The sequence below is a fragment of the Rhinatrema bivittatum genome, chromosome 17, assembly GCF_901001135.1.
Source record: "Rhinatrema bivittatum chromosome 17, aRhiBiv1.1, whole genome shotgun sequence".
NCBI lineage: Eukaryota > Metazoa > Chordata > Amphibia > Gymnophiona > Rhinatrematidae > Rhinatrema > Rhinatrema bivittatum.
The window spans coordinates 52,998,075-53,021,631 of NC_042631.1; the positions used below are offsets into that span (position 1 = coordinate 52,998,075).

The following is a 23,557-nucleotide window of genomic DNA, read 5'->3' on the forward strand; positions in this document are numbered from 1 at the left end:
CGTGTAATGGTAAATGGAAGCTACTATGAAAAGAGGATGTGTTAAGCAGAGTGCAGCAAGGATCAGTGTTGGGATCGGTCCTGTTCAAAATCTTTGGGCGCGACACTGCGGAATGGATGGAAGGTAAAGTTTGTCTTTTTGCAAATGATACTAAGATTTGCAGCAGAGTGGACACATCAGAAGGAGTAGAGAGAATGAGACATAATTTAAGGAAGCTTGAATGGTGGTCAAAGATATGGCAGCTGGGATTCAATGCCAAGAAATGCAGTCTCATGCATCTGGGGTATAATAATCCAAAAGATCTGTATGTGATGGGGGATAAAGGGCTGTTGTGCACGGAGCAAGAGAGGAACCTTGGAGTGATAGTGTCCAGCGATCTGAAGACTGTGAAGCAATGTGACAAGGCGATAACTAAAGCCAGAGGAATGCTGGGCTGCATAGACAGAGGAATAACCAGTAAGAAAAAGGAGGTGATAATTCCCTTGTACAGGTCCTTAGTGAGACCTCACCTGGAGTATTGTGTTCAGTTCTGGAGACTGTACCTCAAAAAGAACAAAGTTGGCCTAGAGAAGGGCGACAAAAATGGTGAAAGGTCTCCATCAAATGACTTATGAGAAGAGGTTTAAGGACTTAAATATGTATTCCCTGGAGAAGAGGTGCAGGGGAGATATGATACAGACCTTCATGTACCTGAAAGGTTTTAATGATGCACAATCGACAAACCTTCTCTGTGGGAAAGAAATCAGTAGAATTAGGGGTCACAAAATGAAACTCCAAGGAGGATGACTCAGAACCAATGTCAGGAAATATTTCTTCAAGAAGAGGGTGGTGGATGCCTGGAATGCCTTTCCGGAGGAGGTGGTAAAGATAAAAACGGTGAAAGATTTCAAAGGGGCATGGGTAAACACTGTGGAGCCCTAAAGGCTAGAGGATGGAGATAAGGAAAAGAGTGCATGGAGGTAACTTGCTGGTGCGGTGGTTACTACCATTAATCAATAAGCTTTCATACTGTTGATGCAACTTATTATTGCTCTCTGCTTTAACGGCAGGGGGAAAGAGGTAAAGGGGAATTAGTTTCAGAAAGCAACTAACAAGGACATTGAATTTTACGATCTGGGAAAACAAATAAGCATGGAGGTATCGTGCTGATGCGGCTGTTACTACCCTTAAACAATAAGCCTTATACTTGTGATGTCACTACAACACTGCTCTCTGCTTCAATGGCAAGAGAGAATGGGGAACTGGACTCAGACAGCAACCAACAAGGACCCTGACTTTGATGGTTGGGGAAACTAAGTATGGGAGTAACTTGTATGGCACGCTAGATGCCACTCCCTGATACTACCATTTCAGGACAGCTGATGCTACCATAAGCTTGCTGGGCAGACTAGATGGACTGGTCCTTTTCTGCCATCATTTCTGTTTCTATGTACCTGGCAAGCAAATCCCATGCTACTAATGCCAGTAATAGCAGTGGCTATTCCCTGGGTCAACTTGACTAATAGCAGTTAATGGACTTCTCCTCCAGGAACTTATCCAAACCTTTTATTAAACCCAGCTACACTAACTGCCCTAACCACATCCTCTGGCAACTAATTCCAGAGCTAAATTGTGCATTGAGTAAAAACAATGTTCTCTGATTTGTTTTAAATGTGCTACTTGGTAACTTCATGGAGTGCCCCTTAGTCCTTCTATTATCCGAAACAGTAAATAACCAATTCACATTTACCCATCTTTCTAGATCTCTCATGATTTTCTACACCTCTATCATATCCCCCATAGCCGTCTCTTCTCCAAGCTGAACAGCCCTAACCTCTTTAACCTTTTCTCATTGGGGAGCAGTTCCATCCCATTTATCAATCTGGTCACCCTTTTCTATACCTTCTCCAGTGCAACTATATATTTTTTGAGATGTGGCAACCAGAACTGTACACAGTACTCAAGGTTCAGTCTCACCATTACTCCTGGGGGAATTCTGCGGCAGAAAAATGTAAAATTCTATGCACAAAAACTTAAAATTCTGCAAACTTAATATTGGTCAAACTAACAATTTACATGACAGTATTTAGGTAAATGAAAAGTGGTTCTTACCTAATTTTCGTTCCTGTAATACCACAGATCAGTCCAGAAAAGTGGGTTATGTATCCCTACCAGCAGGTGGAGTCAAAGAACAATTAAAACTTTGGGCACTGCTACATTACGAGAGTGCCACCTGCAGTCACTCAGTATTGACCTGTACCCAAGCCCATGCTAACAGAACTAAATAACGAAGGGTAGCACCCAACCAAATTTACGGACTACCACTTCGCCACTGGCAAAAACCAGACCGAACAACTGCTAAAAACTGCTCCATGAATCATGTCTGCAAAAAAGGAGCTTCAACAATAAAAAACAAGCAGGTTCTGACCAAGACAGTTTTTCGGTATCTGAAGAAAGGGGTGGGCCTCTGGACTAATCTGTGGTATTACAGGAACAAAAATTAGCAGGTAAGAACCAATTTTCATTTCTTTAACATACCCAGATCAGTCCAGAAAAGTGGGATGTACCCAAGCCACCCTACACTGGGCGGGAACCCTGAAAGACCCGCACAAAGCACACTCTCCTTGAAGGATGGATCATCAGAAGCCTTAACGTCCAATCAGTAATGTTTAGCAAAAGTGTGAATAAACAACCACACCGCCACCCTACGGATCTCCTGAGGAGACATTATCTGACACTCTGCCCAGGAGGTACCCTGAGCCCTAGTGGAATGAGCTCTGAGACCCAAAGACACCTGACACTCTCGGGCAATGAATGCCACGCAAATAGCTTCCTTAATCCACCGAGATATGGTCGCCTTTGACACTTTGTCCCCCTTCTTTGGGCCACCAAAGAGAACGAACAAATGATCAGAACGTATGAAGTTATTGGTAACCTCCAGACACGCTGCACATCCAAAAGATGAAGGTCGCTGTTCTGAGAAGACTCCCGGGACCAGTTAGGGAACCCCGGAAGCGCCACAGTTTGATTGACGTGAAAGGCTGAAACCACATTAGGGACAAAGGACGGAACCGTAAGTAACGATACCCAATCATCGTAAATCCGAAGAAAAGGATCCCGACAAGACAGCGCCTTCAATTCTGAGATCCGAAGGGACGAGCAAATGGCCGCCAAAAACACCGTTTTCAAAGTCAGATCTTTCAGGGAAACTCCACGAAGAGGTTCGAAAGGAGTGCCACATAGAACTCGCAGGACTAAATTCAAACTCTAATCCGGACACACCGAACGGATGGGAGGGCGCAAATGTTTGACTCCCCTTAAAAAACCGAGCAATATCCGGATGCGCTGCCAGCGAATAGCTGTCAAAGTTTCCCTGCAAGGCACCTAGAGCTGCGACTTGTTCACGAAGGGAATTGAACGCCAAGCCCTTAGCGAGGTCCTGTTGCAGAAAGTCAAGCACTCGAGGAACATGCACCGCTAAAGGGTCGCAGGAATGCTGACGACACCATGTCTCAAAAAGCTTCCAAACTCTCACATAGGCCATAGAAGTGGCTGGATGTCTTGCCTGTAGGAGGGTGGAAATGACTTGTTCTGAATAACCCCTCAAGCATAAACATCGCCTCTCAAAAGCCAAGCCGCGAGAGAGAAGCGATCCTCCCGATCCAAAAATATGGGCCCCTGACAGAGCAGATGCGTTAGATGAGCCAGCGTACCAGATCCGCGAACCACGGACGACGTGGCCACTCTGGCGCCACCAGAGTCACCCTTCCCAGGTGCCGCTCTATGCGACAGAGAAGCTGACCTATGAGGGGCCAGGGCGGGAAGGCATACAGAAGAATCCCCGTGGGCCAAGGACACACGAGAGCGTCTATGCCCACCGAGCCCTGTTCTCGGCAACGACTGAAAAAACGAACTGTTTTTGCGTTTGCCTGCGTTCCCATCTGGCGCAAATGAGATTCCACGCCTCGAGAGATAGTTCCCATTCCCCTGGGTCTAGTTGCAGACGGCTGAGATAATTGGCTTGCACATTCTCTACTCCTGCGACATGGGATGCAGCAAGGCCCTCGAGATGGCGCTCTGCCCAGGTGAACAGAAGATGTACCTCCAGTGCTATGGCGGGACTTCTAGTCCCGCCTTGCCGGTTGATGTACGCCACCGTTGTCGCATTGTCCAAGAAGACTTGCACCATTCTGCCCTGGATCCAGGGAAGAAATGCCCACAGGGCCAGACGTACAGCCCTGGTCTCAAGCCAGTTTATGGACCAGGATCTTTCCATCGCCGACCAGAGCCCTTGGGCGGACCTGTCTGCACACACTGCCCCCCAACCTGAGAGGCTGGCATCGGTGGAGATTATCAGCCAAGTCAGAGTGTCCAACTCCACCTCCCGTTCCAGATTGTCCAGTGACAACCACCATGACAGACTGGCTCTGGATTCTGGAAGTAGAGGCATTGGTAGATGGAATTGCTCCGACACCAGGCTCCAGCAAGACAAAGGTGCACGCTGAAAAGGTCTTAAGTGAGCAATTGCCCAAGGAGCTAAGTCCAAGGTTGAAGCCATGGAGCCCAGGACCTGAAGATGATGCCACACTGTGGAATTGTTCCTTCGAAGAAGGGAATGTATTTGTTCCTGTAACTTCCCTATTCGCTCCGCCGCTAGAAACACTTTGCACAGCAAGGTATCAAATTGTGTTCAGAGATAAATCAACTTCTGAGTGGGTTCCAAGTGACTTCTGCACATTGATTATCCAACCTAGGGATCGCAATGTGAACATCACCATGTGCACTGATCTCTCGCAGTCCTCCCGAGACTTCGCGTGAATCAACCAGTCGTCCAGGTACGGGCGGACCAAGATTCCCTCCTGACGAAGGAAGGCCGCCGCAACCACCACCATCACCTTGGTGAACGTGCGAGGAGATGTTGAGAGACCAAATGGGAGGGCTCAAAATTGAAAGTGTCATCCTAAGGCCTTGAACCGCAGAAACCTCTGGTGATTCAGCCGGATCAGAATGTGTAAATACGCCTCCGTGAGGTCCAGAGAAGCGAGAAATTCCCCGTTTCGAACCGTGGCCATCACTGTCCTCAGGGTTCCCATATGAAAGCGAGGAACCTGAAGGCAACAGTTCACCTTCTGAAGATCAAGGATGGGCCGAAACGTGCCCTCCTTCTTGGGGACCACAAAGTACACAGAGTACCAACCTCGTCCCTGTTGAGCCTCCGGAACTGGGACAATAGCTTTGAGCTCGAGAAGTCGTCGTAGAATCAGGCGGAGAATCCTCTTCCCGCGAAGCCGAAGGTGAGACAGACGCTCCCTCCCCGAGGTAGGAGGCAAGAAGCCCTGAAGAGCCCTCTAACCCCGGGGAACACGCTGCGCCATAAGGAGGCAGCATCTAACGCTTGACCGTGTGACCCACACGCCGGCAGACCTGTGATTCTGTTTTCGGTCCCATCTGTAGCAGCGCGCCGATAGTCTGAAGTGAAATAGAAAAGGGCAGAAATAAAAAAAGAAACACTTGGAGCTGCGACACGGAGAAAATTTCAGTCAGGCAGGACCAGAAAAACAAACTTTTCATGCCTTGGGCTTAGAGACTATACCGGCTGAGGAGAAAAAAAAATGCGTGCAGCCGTGCTGCGGGAAAGAAGCCTGTCTATAGTGAAATCGCAAGGCCCCCACAGCAGGGAAGCAGCGAGTAAACGAGGCACACGGAGAAAAACTCACCCTTGCCCTCAGAAAACGGCCCGGAGCCCCGGGAGCTGAGGGGAACACTGCTGACAGCTTCCCCAGCCAGCCTTAAAAGTCCGGGTCCCTCCTGCACCTCTCCTTACCTCAGCATTGAAGACTGTCAGTCAGTTGCACTGAAAACAGCTGAAAACAGCTTTTTTTTTTTTTTTTAAATAAACTTTACCAAGACACAGAGAAAAGCTGTTGCAGGAGACAAGGGAGCAGCTGAGCAGAGACGGTGGTGAGTAGCCAGGAGCTCCTGGTCGTCAGACACCTAACTGTGGCGGGCGAAACCCTGACAAGAATATCCAATTCCCCGGACGCCCAGCTTCTACTGAGGGATGGCCCACGAAGGCACCTAACACCTCAGGAAGCGACCGTAAACCAAAAAATTAAATTCAAACTAACTAAATAAAATATATAACTAAAGACTGCAGGTGTGCATCTGTACCACCGGCTGGAATCAGAGAAATACTGAGTGACTGCAGGTGGCGCTCTCGTTATGTAGCAGTGCCCAAAGTTCTAATTGTTCTCTGACTCCACCTGCTGGTAGGGATACACAACCCACTTTTCTGGACTGATCTGTGTATGTTCAGGAATTACATTTTAAATTAATACAGAAAAAAGTTATTACTTAGAGATGTAGAATTTTAAATATTTTTAACAATTTCCCTAGAAATTCGCTCTAATAGTGTCCCTTCCATTCGCTCTCCCTACTCCCATGGCCACTTTACCCTCTCAGGCCCCAACTCCTCCACTTACCAGTATCTCTCCCCTCCACCTCTAGGCTCAACCCCTTCCACTCTATCGCCAGTCCGAGAGTTTGACCCCATTCTCAGTACTGCCCCTTCTCTGTCCCTCCCTCTCTCACACACATGCTCCCTCTCTCTAGTACACACACACACACACACACCCTCATGCAGGCTCCCGCACTCTCTCACACACACACATCCCCTCATACAGGGTCTCTTCTCTCTTGCATACACACCCACACATACATCCTCACACAGGCTACGTATGTCTCTCTCATATGCACCCCTTCACACAATCCCTTTGCACAGGCTACCACCCTCACATACACACGAGCTCCCAATCTCTCACACACATACACACTCCTTCACAATCTCCTCATATAGGCTCCTTCTCTCAGCGCCCCTCCCCCCTCACCTCCCATGCTCTCCCCCCTGCTCTCTCACACACCCCCTCCCCTTTATCACATCCCTCTCCATCTCCTCTCACACACACACACACATTCACTCTTACCAGGGCCTTCATCTTCACCGCGAGCAAAGCACACTGGGGCCTTCATTTTCGGTGCTCCTTTCGTGGCATGCCAGGGTCTCCTCTGCCATTTTCTGCACAGAAAATGGCAATTCTGTGCAGGGGGAAATTCTGCGCAAATTCTGCACAGAATTCCCCCAGGATCACCATGGAGCGATAGAGGCATTATAACATTTTCCGTTTTGTTCACCATTCCCTTCCTAATAATGCCTAACATTCTGTTTGCTTTTTTGACTTCAACACACTGAGCCGACGATTTCATTGTATTATCCACTATGACGGCTTGATCTTTTTCCTGGGTGGTAGCTTCTAATATGGAACCTAACATCGTGTAACTACAGCATGGGTTATTTTTCCCTATATGCATCACCTTGCACTTGTGCACATTAAATTTCATCTGCCATTTGGATGCCCAATCTTCCATTCTGGCAAGGTCCTCCTGCAATTTATCACAAATCTGTATCAGGCCGATTCAGTAAAGTCCGTGGGAGAGCGGACGAATGCCCGCTCTCCCGGCGCGCGCGATTCAGTATTGAAATTAGGTGGTGTGGTAGAAATGGGCAAAAGGAGGCGCTAGGGACACTAGCGCGTCCATAGCGCCTTTTAGCTCGGAGCAGCGGCTGTCAGCGGGTTTGACAGCCGACACTCAATTTTGCCAGCGTCTGTTCTCGAGCCCGCTGACAGCCACAAGCTTGGAAACCGGACGCCAGCAAAATTGAGCGTCCGGTTTTCGGCCCGACAGCCGAAGGCCCATTTTACATTTTTCTTTCTTTTTTTTTTTTTAACTTTTTTTACTCTTCGGGACCTCCGACTTAATATCGCCATGATATTAAGTCGGAGGGTGCACAGAAAAGCAGTTTTTACTGCTTTTCTGTGCACTTTCCCAGTGCCGGCAGAAACTAGCGCCTACCTTTGGGTAGGCGCTAATTTCTGAAAGTAAAACGTGCGGCTTGGCTGCACATTTTACTTACTATATCCCGCGGGCATACCTAATAGCACCCTCAACATGCATGTTGAGGGTGCTATTAGGTGCCGCGGGTTGGACGTGCGTTTTCCTCCCCTTACTGAATAAGGGGTAAGGGAAAATGTGCGTCCAAGGGCAGGTTAACAGTGCGCTCCGTCGGAGCGCACTGTACTGTATCGGCCTGTATGTGATTTAACTACTCTGAACAATTTTGTATCATCTGCAAATTTGATCACCTCACTTGTATCCCTTTCCAGATCATTTATACATATATTGAAAAGCACTGGTCCAAGTCCTTTGTTCTTATGTACATATCCCTGAGGCACTCTCTTTACCTTTTTCCACTGAGAAAATTGACCATTTAATCCTACTGTTTCCTGTCTTTTAACCAGTTTGTAATCCATGACATTACCTCGCCTCCTATGCCATGACTTTTTAGTTTTCTTAGAAGCCTCTCATGAGGGAGAAGCACTTTTAGCTTTAACTGCCTCCTTTACCTCACCATTAAACCACACTAGCAGTTGTTTGGTCTTTCTTCAATCTTTTTTAACGCATGGAATATTTTATCTGGGCTTCAAAAATGGTGTTTTTAAACAACGTCCACTCCTCATGCAAACTTTTAACCCTTACAAACACTCCTTTTAGTTTTTTCTAACTAGTTTCCCCATTCTATCATAGACTCCCTTTTTAAAGTCATATGCTACTATAGTAGCTTTACTTAATGTCCTTCCTCCAGTGATGAGACAAATTTGATGCGTTATGATCACTTATGTTTAGCACCTCCCACCACCATAACCTCTGATATCAGGTCACAATCCACCTTGCAACACTCATTAGTTATGAATGTTTTACCTGTAAACAGTTATGAACTAATGATTCTTACATGGAATGATGATACATGAAACATTAAAAAAAAAAATTTAAACGATTCCCACTGAGGGCTATATCTAAAATGGCTGACCTCTCGTCTATTCTAGGCCCAGCTACTCAATGAAGCAATCATTTATGACATCTAGAAACTTAACCTCTCTAGCATGTCCCAATAAGACATTGACTCGGTCAGTATTAGGGTAATTGAAATCTCCCATTTATATTGTGTTGCCAAATTTTAATTTCAGCTAGATTTCACAGAAATGTTCTTCATTTTGGCCAGGAGGCCAGTAGTAAACACCCACTGCTGTACTCTTACCTGTTGAACATGGAATTTCTATCCACAAGGCTTCCATGGTGCATTTTGTTTCCTGCAGGTTTTTTATCTTGCTTGATTCTATGCCACATTTTACATATAGTTCCATACTTCCACCAATTTGATCTGCCCCATCAAATCAATATCGTTTATACCTTTTCATCCTGTTCCTCTTGCTGCATGTTGGCTAAGTTACCTAAACTTATTTTAGCTGCGGTGTACTGGCTTGAGTATATACATTTGTGAGTTAGTCAATGAGAGACAAAGTCTGTATTTTCAGAAATTTTCCTGTGCCTGCTATATTCTCACAATATTACTGCACAGCAAGATTCAGAAGAAACACACAACTGCTATATACTTACCACTCCTTTGTTGCAACAATTTTGGCTCCATTTTGCTCTGATGAATATCGATTACATGGCAATATTTCAAATCCACTCTCAGGTGCAAACATTCGTAAATAAATAAACACCTGTAGCAGGAAGAAAAGAACAGAAAACATTTTAAGAGTGGTCATTCAGTAACGTTGTTTGTGACCTGCTGCATGCCTTGTCCAAAAGAAGCTTTTTCCAAGTTCTAACACTTTCATAAAGTTCACTTCTGCATAGATGGCATTAGAGCCATGGAAAACAAACTGTTCTCAATTCTATTTATTTGATTTATATTCTGCTTTTATGAGGGTGCATGCAATAGTCAGATATATTTATATCTTTTTCAGGTACTTCAAAGTGGATTACATTCAGGTACTGTAGGTATTTCCCTGTCCCCAGAGAGCTCACAATCTTGAACCTGAGACAATGGAGGGTGAAGTGAGTTACCCGAAGGTCACAAGATGCAGCAGGTTTGAACCCTAACTGCCCTGGCTCGCAGCCCGCTTCTCTAACCACTAGGCTATTCCTCCTCTACAAAGGTGGTGAGCTGTTAAAGAAAATCTAATAATATCTTTAGAAAGTCACAATTATAAGTAAATAAATACGTTCCCAAGAAACACATATTGAATCAAGTCACTCTGATGCATCAAAGTACTTAAGGACTGCTTCAACAAAACTTGAATGCCAGTGGATTTTTACACAGCCCATAGATCTTTTTATCAGGTGTGACTTACCTTCTTTACACAGAACTCAACCTTCCATAACAGGCCCAAAGATCTTGAGCCAATATTCTTAAGATCTGGTACTTTATAATGCCACATCTTTTTCCTAGGCATTAATAGCAGATCATTTAGACTTATTCTATCCACAGAAAAGGCAACAAAAGAGGCAGGGATAACTATACCAAGGATAGCAGAATTACTTACCTGTGACAGGGGTAATGTCAGCCAACTGAGCCCAGATCACAGCATTTAGTCAAGTTCAAACTTTTTAGAATGCTCTACTGAGCATGTAAGATATTAGTCTCAGTTTATTTATTTTATTTGTTTTTATATACCGATATTCAAACATAAGTATCACATCGCTTTACATAATAACTTAAGTGATAGTGTGACCATAGGTCAAATTATCTTTACATTGTAACATTGCAACATAGTAAAAAACTGCATCTATGTATTGCTCTAACAATTGACAATTAACAGTTCAATATAAAGCTATAAAAAATTTGAACCAACCTCTAGGGAGGAGGGTGCAATTAGCAGAACTCAAAATGGTACAGAGAAGGGTGACAAAAATGATAAAGGGGATGGAATGGCTCTTCTATGATGAGAAGCCTCACAGGCTAGGGCTCTTCATCACTTTGAATACATATTCAGCGTTGCTCTCTGCTTCTACGGCAGGGGGCAATGTGGAAAAGAGGATTTGCATTCAGACATCATCCAACAAAGACTGAACTTCATAATTTGGGTAAACAAACAAGTGTGGGGGTAGCTTGCTTATTACAGCGGTTACTACACTAAACCAATTAAGCCTAATACATCACTTTGAAAGCATATACAGCGTTGCTCTCTGCTTCAACGTTAGGGGGGAAAAAATGATATACTTTCAGACAACATCCAACAAGGCATCGATCTGTGCAGTCTGGGCAAACAAGCAACGGGGTAACTTGCTGGATGCGGCGATTACTACTCTTAACCATAAGCCTTATGCTCGCTATTGATGCAACTCCAACATTGCTCTCTGCATCAATGAAAGGGGATGGCAAGAAATTTGAATCAAACAGTTACCAACAAGGTTGATGAAACAGATTAGTATGGGAAAATAAGTGTGGAAGCTTGCTGGGCAGAATAGATGGGCAGACTGGTCTTTTTCTGCCGTCATTTTCTATGTTTCAGCTTGGAAAAGAGGGGGCTGAGAGGAGATATGATGTAGAATGTATAGAGTTGAAAGGGTAAATAAAGAACGCTATTAACCCTTTCTAATGTAAAAATAAAGGAACACACCATAAAACTGGCAATCAACAGATTTAAAACTAGTTGTAGAAAGTACTTTTTTCCCTTAGCATCCAATGAAGCTGTGGACTCTATTAACAGATGACATGATGAAAGGCAACTAGCATAGTGTGATTTCAAAGAGGTTAGGACAAGTTCCTAGACTAGAAGTCCATAAAACATTATTAGGGAAACAAAAGAAATAGATGCCTTGGTCTTTTTCAATTCTTTATTGAAGTAGAGACGTATCTACTCTGGCCGAGTTTCGCCATTCTCACAAAGGCTGCCTCAGGGGCTTAGATATATATATATTTTGGATATATATTTTTTTTTTATTTGGACTCAAGGTGGCTCAACAAGCTGTAGGCTTGTATATCAATTATGTCTGTGCATATGTTATCTGCAATGGCATTGAATCTTGTCACTTTAAAAGTAAGTCATAATCTCGTGAATACGATTCAATTATTGGTTCCTTGCACTTCATGTCCGGATTATGGTCTCCACTCGTAACAATTATTCACGAGATTATGACGAACGGCGAAACTAGGCCAGAGTCGGGCTGTAATATTTTAGATGAGTCTCCACTTCAATAAAGAATTTATTTATTTATTTAAGCATTTTTATATACCGAAATACTTTGGGAACATCATCTCGGTTTACATTTAACTAAAGATAGCAAGAAGCTTCACAGAGAACACATATCAAAACATATCAACAGGAAACAAGTAATAGAGATTGATAACTGGGTATGAAGGCAAAAATGTACAAGTATTTACAAGAGATCTACAAGTTATGGAGATTGATAACTAGGAATGAAGGCAAATATTTACAAGAATTTACAAGAGATTTACAAGAACTTTAAGAATTTCAAGGGGGGGGGGGAGGAAGGGGTAGGGGGTATTGAGGAAGATTAGGTGAATTGAAAAAGACCGAGGCATCTATTTCTTTTGTTTCCCTAACGGCTTTTTTAGATCGCCTACCTTCGTGCTTCTTGGGACCATAAAACATTAGCCAGATAAATTAAAGAATGCTGTTGCTATCCTGGGAATAAGTAACAGAAACTGGATCTACTTTATAGGATCTGCCAAGTACTTGCACCCAGATTGGCCATGGTCAGCGACAGGATGCTGGGTTCCATGGACCTTGGTCTGATCCCAGCATGGCACTTATGTTCTTATTCTGAAGACATATATATTAGACCTGGAGGAATTCTGCACTACTGCGGAGCACAGAATTTGTGCAGAATTCCCCCCCTGCACAGAATTGCAGAAAATGGCAGAGGAGACCCCAGCATGCCGCGAATGGAGTGTGCGAAGATGAAAGTGCCGTTTGCGGCAAAGATGAAGGCTCCCGAGTACCGCAGGACGCGCTCCGCTCGCGGCGAAGATGAAAGCCCCAGTGAGAGAGAGAGAGAGAGAGATAGTGTGTGTGTGTGAGAAGATGGAGAGGGGAGCGAGAAAGAGGAGGGGGTGTGAGAAAGAGGAGGGGGTGTGAGAAAGAGGAGGGGAGGGTTGTAAGACGGGAGGGTGAACACAAAAATTATATTAAGGATATAAATGAGGTTTGAAGATCCACCAATCCCATGGAGGGACTGAATGACGTCATGTAGTATGAGTGACAGCAGCGTACGTTAAATAGCTGAGATGCAAGGACTTCCGGGTTAACAGCTGGAAAAAGAATGCTAAGCTACCATCATGATTGTCGGGAGAGTCGTCAAAACAGTGAGCTAATGGCTGGTCTATGCATGCCTAATATGTCCGGGTGTTAAAGTATTAAGTCTGAGTATGGGTCCACTTTTTGCCTGCATCAATAATGCTATGTAAAATTACTTAATATAATTTTTGTGTTTTATAGACGCGGATTTCGAGCCCTTGTGAAAGAATGATGGTTCGAAACACGGTTCAGTGTCAGGCTTTTTGACATGATGGCTTCAGAATTTATAAGCAATATGGGGCATTAACATTAAAAGTATAGGTCACTTCACTTTCATGCTTCCAATAATCTATTAGACTCTATGAACTCAGGGGCAACATGACTTTTTTTTTTTTTACAAAACCTATACCAGTGCGATATGAAGTTCTTTCCCATTGAAATGTGCTCCATCTCCGCAGTCAAACGAATGTCTAACCTGAAAGATGCTTTAAAAATATCCAGAAAGAGAAAATAAATGTCTTACTTGTAAGAACCAAAGAAATGCTCAGTGGGAATGGAGAAAATACTCAACTTGCTGAAAGCTTATAAAGCCACCATCATCTTCATCTTCTGAAGAATACTATGCAGCCCCCACCTCTTCCAGTCCCGAAAAATTTGATTATCCATCCCAGATACAAAGGGGTAGATTTTCAAATAGCGCGATTTGGCGTACTTTTGTTGGCGCATCAGACGCAAACAAAAGTACGCTGGATTTTAGTAGATACGTGCGTAGCCGCTAAAATCCGGGATCGGCGCGCGCAAGGCTATCGATTCCGTATAGCCGGCACGCGCCGAGCCGCGCAGCTTACCTCCGTTCCCTCCGAGGCCGCTCCGAAATCGGAGCGGCCTCGGAGGGAACTTTCTTTTGCCCTCCCCTCACCTTCCCCTCACCTTCCCCTCCCTTCCCCTACCTAACCCACCCGCCCGGCCCTGTCTAAACCCCACCCTTACCTTTGTCGGGGGATTTACGCCTCCCGGAGGGAGACGTAAATCCCCGCGCGCCAGCGGGCCGCTAGCGCGCCGGGACGCGACCTGGGGGCGGGTCCGGAGGGCGCGGCCACGCCCCCGGGCCCGCCCCCGAAACACTCCCGACACGCCCCGAAAACGCCGCGCGGATCGGGCCCGCCCCCGACACGCCCCCGACCCATCCCCCTCTGAAAACCCCGGGACTTACGCGAGTCCCGGGGCTCTGCGCGCGCCGGTAGGCCTATGTAAAATAGGCGCACTGGCGCGCAGGGCCCTGCTCTCCTAAATCCGCCCGGATTTAGGCGGATTTAGGCGAGCAGGGCTCTTAAAATCCGCCCCAAAATGTATATTATTCAAAATGGTTAAAAAGAATTGATGCTTTTGCTTGCAAACCCAATTGTTTCCGCAAGTACCTCCACACACCCATCATAGACTTCAGCAATATATTTCCTCTTAATTCCTTAGGCAGAGAGGCATCCAAGAGATGGATAAGCCCCAGCAGGGAATAAGGGGTAGTCATTTCCTCCAATATTTGGAATGTGTCATATTTAAATTTATCTCCAGTATATTCCGCCTTGGTCTTTTGATTGCACTAGTTAGTCATAACCTATTTTTGGCTGCTTACCCCGCCATAGACACTGCAAGGACATAGATTTCAAATATGCCAAATCAGTCAGTGTTAACCAGTATGGCACATCTGCAAACATTAACAGTTTTGGCAATTTTGAAAAGACCATTCCTTCCAAAATAGAGAGACAGGCAAATCCTTCCAGATTTGTAGCTGATGGGCAAAACCAACCAATAAATCCCTAAAGTTGAACTCAAAGAGACCTTAAGTCTGAGGTATCCAGACTCCCAAATATTTAATTCTATGCACATTCAATTACTGCCCCCGAGTATCCCCTCCTCCCTTAGGCGAGTCCTCTCAATGACCAGACCGTAAGAGAGAATCGAGCTGGATCCTCGTGGAGGATCGGTCCCTGTTGAAGCAGGTCTCTGTGTTGAGGTAGCGGCAGGGGGTTCCCTGCCAGCAGTCTTCGCATGTCTGCGTACCATGGTCTTCTTGGCCAGTCCGGGGCCACTAGAAGTACTGGCCCCCTGTGGTGTTCTATCTTGTGGATGATCGAGCCCAATAGGGGCCACGGCGGGAAGGCGTATAACAGAGACTCCTGTGGCCAGGTCTGTACCAGGGCATCGATTCCCTGGGACTGGGGTTCCCACCTGCGGCTGAAGAAACTGGGTACCTGGGCGTTGGACCGGCTTGCCAGGAGGTCCATGGTTGGTTTTCCCCAATGGTTTACTATCAATTGGAATGCTGTGGTTGACAGCTTCCATTCTCCTGGATCTAGACTCTCTCTGCTGAGGTAGTCCGCTGCGACATTGTCTTTCCCGGCAATGTGGACGGCAGAGATCTCTTGAACATTCATTTCTGCCCATGACATTAGGGGGTCTATTTCCAGAGACACCTGTTGGCTTCTGGTTCCTCCCTGACGGTTGATGACACGACACAATGCCTACAGAACAACCTTAAACAAATACCGTGAACAAACTCACAATGCTAAAAAGAACTACTATCCCAAAAGAATTCATGACTTGCAATATAACTCAAATGCGCTCTTTACATATGTAACCAAATTGACAAAACCCAACACTACACCTTGCCTTGATAAAGATGCTGAAAAGAGAAGTGAAGAACTTGCCAAATTCTTTCATGAGAAAATCGCAAAAATCATGACCCGCTTTCCTAATAATAATCCTCCAACCAAACCCATTCCCAATACACCTCATGCCACCTTCAGCTCCTTTGAGCTCACCGGCTCCTTAGAAATTGAAAACACTATTAAAAAATTGAAACCAGCCACACACCCAAGTGACACCATACCTACAAAACTCCTCTTATCTATCCCCGAAATCATTGCTCCCCACATTTCTAACATTATCAATTGCTCCCTTAACCATGGTGAAGTTCCCACCCCAATGAAACAAGCCATCATCAAACCCATACTCAAAAAACCCAAAGCTGAGCCTTCTGACCTCGCTAATTACCGTCCCATTTCCAATCTACCTTTCCTAGCAAAAATTCTTGAAAAAATTGTAAACACACAACTTACAGATTACCTGGAAAAGCATAATTTTCTCGCACCTACTCAATTTGGCTTTCGTAAGCATTTTAGCACCGAAACCCTTCTCATCTCATCTCACTGGGCTTGACAAAGGGCACTCCTACCTCATAGCCATGCTTGACATATCGGCAGCATTTGACACCATAAACCACAATATCCTCATTACCCGACTCAGTGAAATAGGTATAGCTAATACCCCCACTGCGCTGGTTTGAGTCCTACCTTCAAAATAGACAATACAAAGTCAACTTTGGGGACAAAGAATCACAACTATACAACATAAACCATGGAGTACCCCAAGGATCTGCCCTATCCTCTACCCTATTTAATATATACATCCTCCCCCTCTGTCACCTCCTTTCTGAACTTGGTATCTTGTACTTCATCTATGCTGATGATGTACAAATTGTCATCCCTATCACTGACTCTCTGAACAATGCCCTCAAAAAATGGGAAACTGCCCTCACAGACATCAGCGCACTCCTTACCAGCATTAACTTAGCCATCAATCCTGACAAAACAGAAATTATGATAATCACCCCCAACAAAAACAACAACAAAGAATCCTCCACTCTCTCTCCTCTCCCTTTGACTATCTCTACTGAAAATGTCAAAAACCTAGGTGTCACTATAGACAACCATCTTAATTTTAAAAAACACATCAATAATACTATAAAAGATGGTTACTTCAAACTGCACACCCTAAAGAAACTAAAACCCCTCCTATACCAATGTGATTTCCGTACAGTACTTCAAACCCTATTATCTGCTAAAATCGACTACTGTAACGCCCTCCTGTTAGGCCTTCCCAATTCCACCACCCTGCCGCTACAAATGTTTATTTATTTATTTATTTAAAACATTTCTATACCGGCCTTCATGAATGGGATTCATATCAGGCCGGTTTACATGGAACAGGGGAAACCAAAAGTAAAAATAAAACCAAAGTAAACATAAATAAGAAAGGTCGAAAAATCAAAGTTACAATAAACAGGGGTATTGAACTTGGGAGCTAGTGTAGCTAGGAATAAGTGAAGTAGGAGTAAGAGCGATAGAGATTAACTAGGTAATTATCAACTAATATGTTATGAAATTAATAGATATTAAGTTCCTTGATCTGGGTATGACGAGTTAATTTGTGTTAGGGGAAGGCTTGGAGGAAAAGCCACGTCTTAAGTTTCCTTCGGAAGGTGTGGAGGCATGGTTCCAGTCTTAGATCAGGCGGTAGTTTGTTCCAGAGGACTGGTCCTGCTGTAGAGAAGGAACGTTCTTTGGTGGTTGTTAGCCGGGTGGATTTGGTAGGTGGGACTTGCAGCATTCCTTTATATGCCTCTCTGATGGGCCTGTCTGAGGCATGGAGTTTGAGTGGAGCCTGTAGTTCTAGGGTGAATTGTTTGTGAATGGTTTTGTGTATTATGGTGAGTGCTTTATGTTGAATTCTGTATTTTATTGGCAGCCAGTGTAGGTTACGGAGGATAGGGGTAATGTGGGCGCTTCGGTTAGTGTTAGTTAAGATTCTGGCTGCTACGTTCTGGAGCATTTGTAGCGGTTTTGTTGCCGAGATGGGGAGCCCCAGGAGCAATGCATTGCAGTAGTCCGTCTTTGAAAATAGAGTAGATTGGAGGACAGTTCTGAAGTCCTGGAAGTGGAGGAGAGGTTTAATTCTTTTCAACACTTGAAGCTTGTAGAAGCATTCTTTGGTGATATTATTGATTGATTTTTTTAGGTTTAGATGATTGTCTAGTATGACTCCTAAATCTCTTGTGTGAGAAATATGTGTGTCCGGGGAAGTAGAATCGGTGTTAGTCAAGTGTTCAGGGGAGATGAGCAGGATTTCTGTCTTGGATGCGTTGAGCACCAGGTTCAGGCTGGAAAGGAGACTTTTTATGGATTTCAAACAATTTTCCCAGTAATCGAGTGTTTTTGTCAGGGTTTCTTTTATGGGGATCAATATCTGAACGTCATCTGCGTAGAGGTAGTATGTTAATTGTAGGTTAGTGAGTAGTTGGCAGAGGGGTAGTAAGTAGATATTGAAAAGGGTTGGAGATAATGATGAGCCTTGTGGAACGCCTAGCGTTGATATATAACTTGGTGATTCTATGTTGTTGACTCTCACCTTGTAGCTTCTATTGTTGAGGAATGAGTTGAACCAATTGAGGGCAAGACCCGTGATTCCAATTTCTGAAAGACGATTTAGGAGGATGGCATGGTTTACCGTATCGAATGCCGATGAGATATCTAGAAAGACCAGTAGGTATGCAAGCCCTTTATCTAGTCCCATGAGGATGTGGTCTGATAGTGAGATGAGGAGGGTTTCTGTGCTGGCTGATTTTTGGAAACCATACTGTGCAGGGTAAAGAATTTTATTTTCCTCAAGGAAGTCAGAGAGTTGTGTGTTAACAACTTTCTCTGTGAGCTTCGCTAGAAACGGCAGGTTCGATATGGGTCTGAAATTGGCAAGTTCTTTTGTGTCTAGATTGGGTTTCTTTAGGAGGGGTTTGAAAGATGCTGTTTTTAGCTCGTCGGGGTAGATTCCTTGGGCCAGGGAGCAGTTTATGATATTGGTAAGTGAACTGGAGATGGTGCTGGGGATGAGAAGCAGAAGTTTTTTGTTTTTTTTTGAGAACGGATTCTATCTCCATGGTGGTAGTAGGTTCGAAGGAGTCAAGGGTGTTTCTGGGGTGATAGATGGTGTTGGAGTTGAAAACTGGGGTTATTGTATTAGTGGGGAGAAGTGCCAATGTGTTTGCAATTTTATCCTGAAAGAAGCGTGCAAGATCATTGACTTTAGATTGAGCCTGTTCATCAGGGATGGTGGGGGCAGAGGGTTTTGTGAGTTGTGAAACAAAAGAAAACAGAGCCTTGGCATCATATTGTATATCATGGATTCTGTTTGCGTAGAATTCCTTTTTAGTCTGTAGCAGAGAGGTCTTGTAGAGATGGAGGAAGCGTTTGTAGTCTGATAGAGTTTTGGTGTTAGGGTTTTTACGCCATGTGCCTTCTTTATGTCTGAGGTCTAGCTTCATTTGTTTAAGTTCTGGGGAGAACCATGGTTGTTTCGTTTTTTGTGACCAATTGATGATTTTTGTCATTTTCGGACATAGTTTGTTGGCAATTGTTTCCGTGATACTGCTCCAAGTGAAAAGCGCAGAGTTGGGGTTGGAGCAGTCCAAATTAGGGAGATCTTTAGTTAGCTGTTCGCTAAGAGTTACAAAATGCTGCGGCCCGCATCCTCACCAATACAAGAAGGTCAGATCATATCACTCCCATACTTAAAGAATTACATTGGCTACCTGTTGCTCAAAGAATCACCTTCAAAGTACTATCATTAATACATAAGACCCTATACACTGAGAACATGACCTGGCTCAATAATGCCATTCGGTTCCATAAACACTCCAGAACCCCCAGACCGCAACATGCAGCCACACTTCATTTACCCCCTCACAAAACTACCAGACTCGACACAACCAGAAAACGTGCCTTTGCCATAGCTGGCCCCTCCTGCTGGAACAGTATGCCACCTGATCTTCGTCAGGAATTATGCCCGAAAAAATTCAAGCAGAAACTCAAAACATGGTTATTCTTAAAAGCCTTTACATAAAATACCCAACCTCATATCCAACAAATCCCCACAAGCTTTTACCTGAGACTAATCTTTTGTAAATATGCCTTATCCTTCTGAGTTACCTAAGACACTCCTTTTATCTCCTTTTAAATTTGACGCCTAGTTATTTATTGTACTCCATGCATTTACTCTATGTATTAATCTAATGTATTTACTCTATGTATTAATCTAATGTAAATATCTTTTCCCTTCAAATTCAGTTTCCCCCCAGTCACCCCCCTCCCTGTTTGCATTGCCATGTATCAACTTTTACTTCGCTCTTTCTCAGCGTTGTTAGAAACTTAGTGTTGTTATAATATCCTAATGGTCTTTTCTTAAGTTGAACATTAATTGTAAAGCACTGCTGCTAATTGCTACCTGTTCTAGCGCTGCTGCTAAAATATTGTTAAATGTGAACCGACATGATGTTACTAAACGAATGGCGGTATATAAAGAACCTCAAATAAATAAATAAATAAATGTAGGCCACTGTTGTGGCGTTGTCTGACATTACTCTGACCGCTTTGCCTCTGAGTCTGTGACCGAACCATAGGCAGGCTAGTCTGACTGCCCGGGCTTCTAAGCGATTGATATTCCATCCCGACTCTTCTTTGTTCCATTGCCCTTGGGCGGTTAGCTCCTGGCAGTGTGCTCCCCATCCTCATAGGCTGGCATCCGTGGTGAGTAGGATCCAGGTTGGGGAGGATAGTCTCGTTCCCTGGCTCAGATGGGCCTCCTGTAGCCACCATTGTAGTTGGGCCCGAACTCTGACCGGGAGCTGAAGCCGTATGGTGTAGTTCTGGGAAGTAGATTCCATTGTGACAGTAGTGAGCGTTGTAGGGGTCTCATGTGAGCTCGTGCCCATGGGACTACTTCCAGTGTGGATGCCATGAGGCTGAGGACTTATAGGTAATCCCATGCTGTGGGGCAAAGTTCGCTAAACAGGGTTCGTAACTGGGTCATCAGTTTTGATCTCCTTGTCGGTGTCAGGATGACCTTGTCTTGTATGGTGTCAAACCGGACTCCCAGGCATTCTAGAGATTGGGAAGGCTGAAGGCAGCTCTTGTTTGTGTTGACCACCCACCCGAGGCTCTCCAGTAGAGTCTTGACTCTGTTGGTTGCTTGGTGGCTTTCCTCTGGGGATTTCGCTCTGATCAGTCATTCGTCTAGATAAGGGTGCACGCGGAATAATGGCCAGTATTTATTTGTTGTGGAGGAACCAGTGTTATAGCCTCCAAGGCTAGTAATCTGGTCGTGGCAGGGAGATTCCACAAACTTGTCCAGAGGGGGGGGGGGGGTGAAAATCCAGGTAATATCCCTCTCGAATGATGGATAAGACCCACTTGTCCGAAGGTATCTCGACCCATCTTTGGTAGAATAGAGCCAGTCTGCCCCCTATGGCTTCTTCCTTTGGATGGGTCGGCTGATCTTCATTGTGGGGTGTGGCTGGGGCCTGGGCCCGAGCTGGCTCCCCTTTTATTGTGCTTGTTCCGAAAGGACTGGTTCCAGCCTGGGGGGCGTGCTGTTTGATATGAGCTTCTATATGGGTTGAAGCGCTGTGATCCTCTGCCCCTGGAGGTTCGGGGGAAGGATCGTTGGTTTCTCTTATTCCTGTCCTCCGGTAGCCGCGGCAGTGGACACTCGCTCCACTTGTTGGCTAGTTTCTCTAGTTCGCTTCCAAACAGGAGTGTTCCCTTGAAAGGCATCCTTGTGAGTCTCGTTTTGGAGGATGCGTTGGCTGACCAGTTTTGGAGCCAGATTTGTCTTCTGGCTGCCACGGCGGATGAGATTCCTGCAGCTGCTGTGCGCACCAGATCTGAAGCGGCGTCCGCGAGGAATGATACAGCTGGTTCCAGGGCTTCCCCAGGAGTGTTGTTCCTGGTCTGTGCTAAGGAGGCGCATGTCACCCCGGCACAGCAGGCCGCGATCTATAAAGACATAATGGAGACGTCAAAGGATTGTTTGAGGATAGATTCAAGACGTCTGTCTTGAGCAACCTTGTGTGCTGCTCCTCCCTCCACTGGGATAGTAGTGCGCTTCGAGACCGCGCAGACCATGGCATCCAGTTTCGGACATGCCAGGAGATCTTTGGTGGCAGGGTCCAGAGGGTACATAGCTGCCAGAGCCCGGCCCCCTTTGAACGTGGTTTCTGGGGCATCCCATTCCAGGTCAATTAATTGCTGGACGGCTTGTAATAATGGGAAATGGCAGGAGGTCTGCCGGAGTCCTTCTAGTAGTGGGTTCATCTTAGGTTCCCCTGAGGCACTAGTGCCCGGGATGGCAAGCTCTTTTAAGCTGTGCGTGACCAGGTCTGGAAGTTCGTCCTTGGTGAAGAAGCATCTCATGGTTCGATGGGGTTCTGTCCCCGGGAGTTCCCCTTCCTCCAGGGGTTCTGACTCCTCATCTGAGATGTCTGTGTCCCTGAAGGTGGGGCTTCTGGGCGGTGGAATCACTTCCCTGGGCATAGAGGGTCCTGGCATGTCGAGGTCCTCTGGTGGTGCCTGTGGCTGCATTGTAGGAAGCCCCGGTTGCCTGTGGACGAAGGTATGCAGAACTTTGAAGAATTCCACCCAGGAGATAGCTGGGTCTAGACTAGGGGGAGCCGTGTCCCTGGGGAGCCCCATTTGAGGGGGGGTCCCACTGTGTGATGCTAGGTCCTACCTACCGCTCAAGGGGCTGGGGTCCGGTAACGGTTGGGGAGGGTCATGAGTTGGGTCCCCTAAGGCCTCTTCACACTGTATACCCAGGGCCGTGGCCTCCTCATGTTGTGCAGCTCTAATGTGGCATGCTGGGCATGCAGGCGGTGCCATGGTTTGTGCGTGTACAATACAGTTGTGCGCTCCGGTGTGCATCGAAGATGCACGTGTAGGTATGGCGCGCGCGTGTAGAGCGATGTGCGCACTGTTGTGTGCACGGGTCAAAGTTATGCGCCCAGCACAGTGAGCGCGTGGCAATGCGCTTCGCTTGTGTGCACAAGGTATTTGTGCGCACAGCTTGCCTCTGCGCACAAATCGAGACAGCGGACAGGGCGGCAAACAGGGCCAAAATGGCGACGGCGACCACGCGGACAATATGGCGACTACCCCAGAGGGTCTCCACGAGGGAGGAACCTCGGATCTGACGGAGTCTAGCCCTGCTAGGGCCAATCAACCCGGTGGCACTGGTCCCGGCTGGCAACCTGTGCATCTCCTCGAGCTTCGGAGACCGGAGACTTTTAACAAGATTTTTACCTTACCTTGTCCCGGCGCTTCCCGGTTTCGTTCCGGGAAGAGAGAAAATACCTTCACTGCCACGCTCGAGGTTGCACCTGCTGCCTCTCAGCCTCACCCGATGTTGGGGGCTAGGTCCCTGCCGAGGGTTGGCCGCCGGACCGAGGCTCACCTCAGAGGGATCGTGGAAATTACCTTGGGAATCTCGACTGGGGGAGAGACCCAACAGGTATTACCGCAGGAGAGCGGGGCTCGTCTGTAGAGGTAAGATTTCTTCTCAATTTGGGTTTCTTTGGTAAAAATTTCTCTAACGCTATGCTAGCATGCATAGAGTCCCTAACTGCTATGGAGACGGAAAATACTGAAGAGCTGCACTTCCTGCAGGGGTATATGTACTAGGGCTGACGTCAAATTGAAATCTGATCCGTCTCCAACTGCTATCAGGAGTACACTATACCTATTGGTCCT

At 45.8% G+C, this 23,557-nt stretch overlaps 1 protein-coding gene across 3 annotated transcripts in view; it reads right to left on the reverse strand.

Moving 5' to 3' along the window:
• Positions 1-23,557, reverse strand: part of LOC115079454 (histone-lysine N-methyltransferase KMT5B-like) — a 400,353-nt gene that overhangs the window by 197,421 nt on the left and 179,375 nt on the right. For all 3 annotated transcript variants that reach the window (XM_029583070.1, XM_029583071.1, XM_029583072.1), the window contains exon 3: positions 9,493-9,602. In XM_029583070.1, the coding sequence (XP_029438930.1) occupies positions 9,493-9,602 (110 nt within the window). The remainder of the gene's footprint in view (positions 1-9,492; positions 9,603-23,557) is intronic.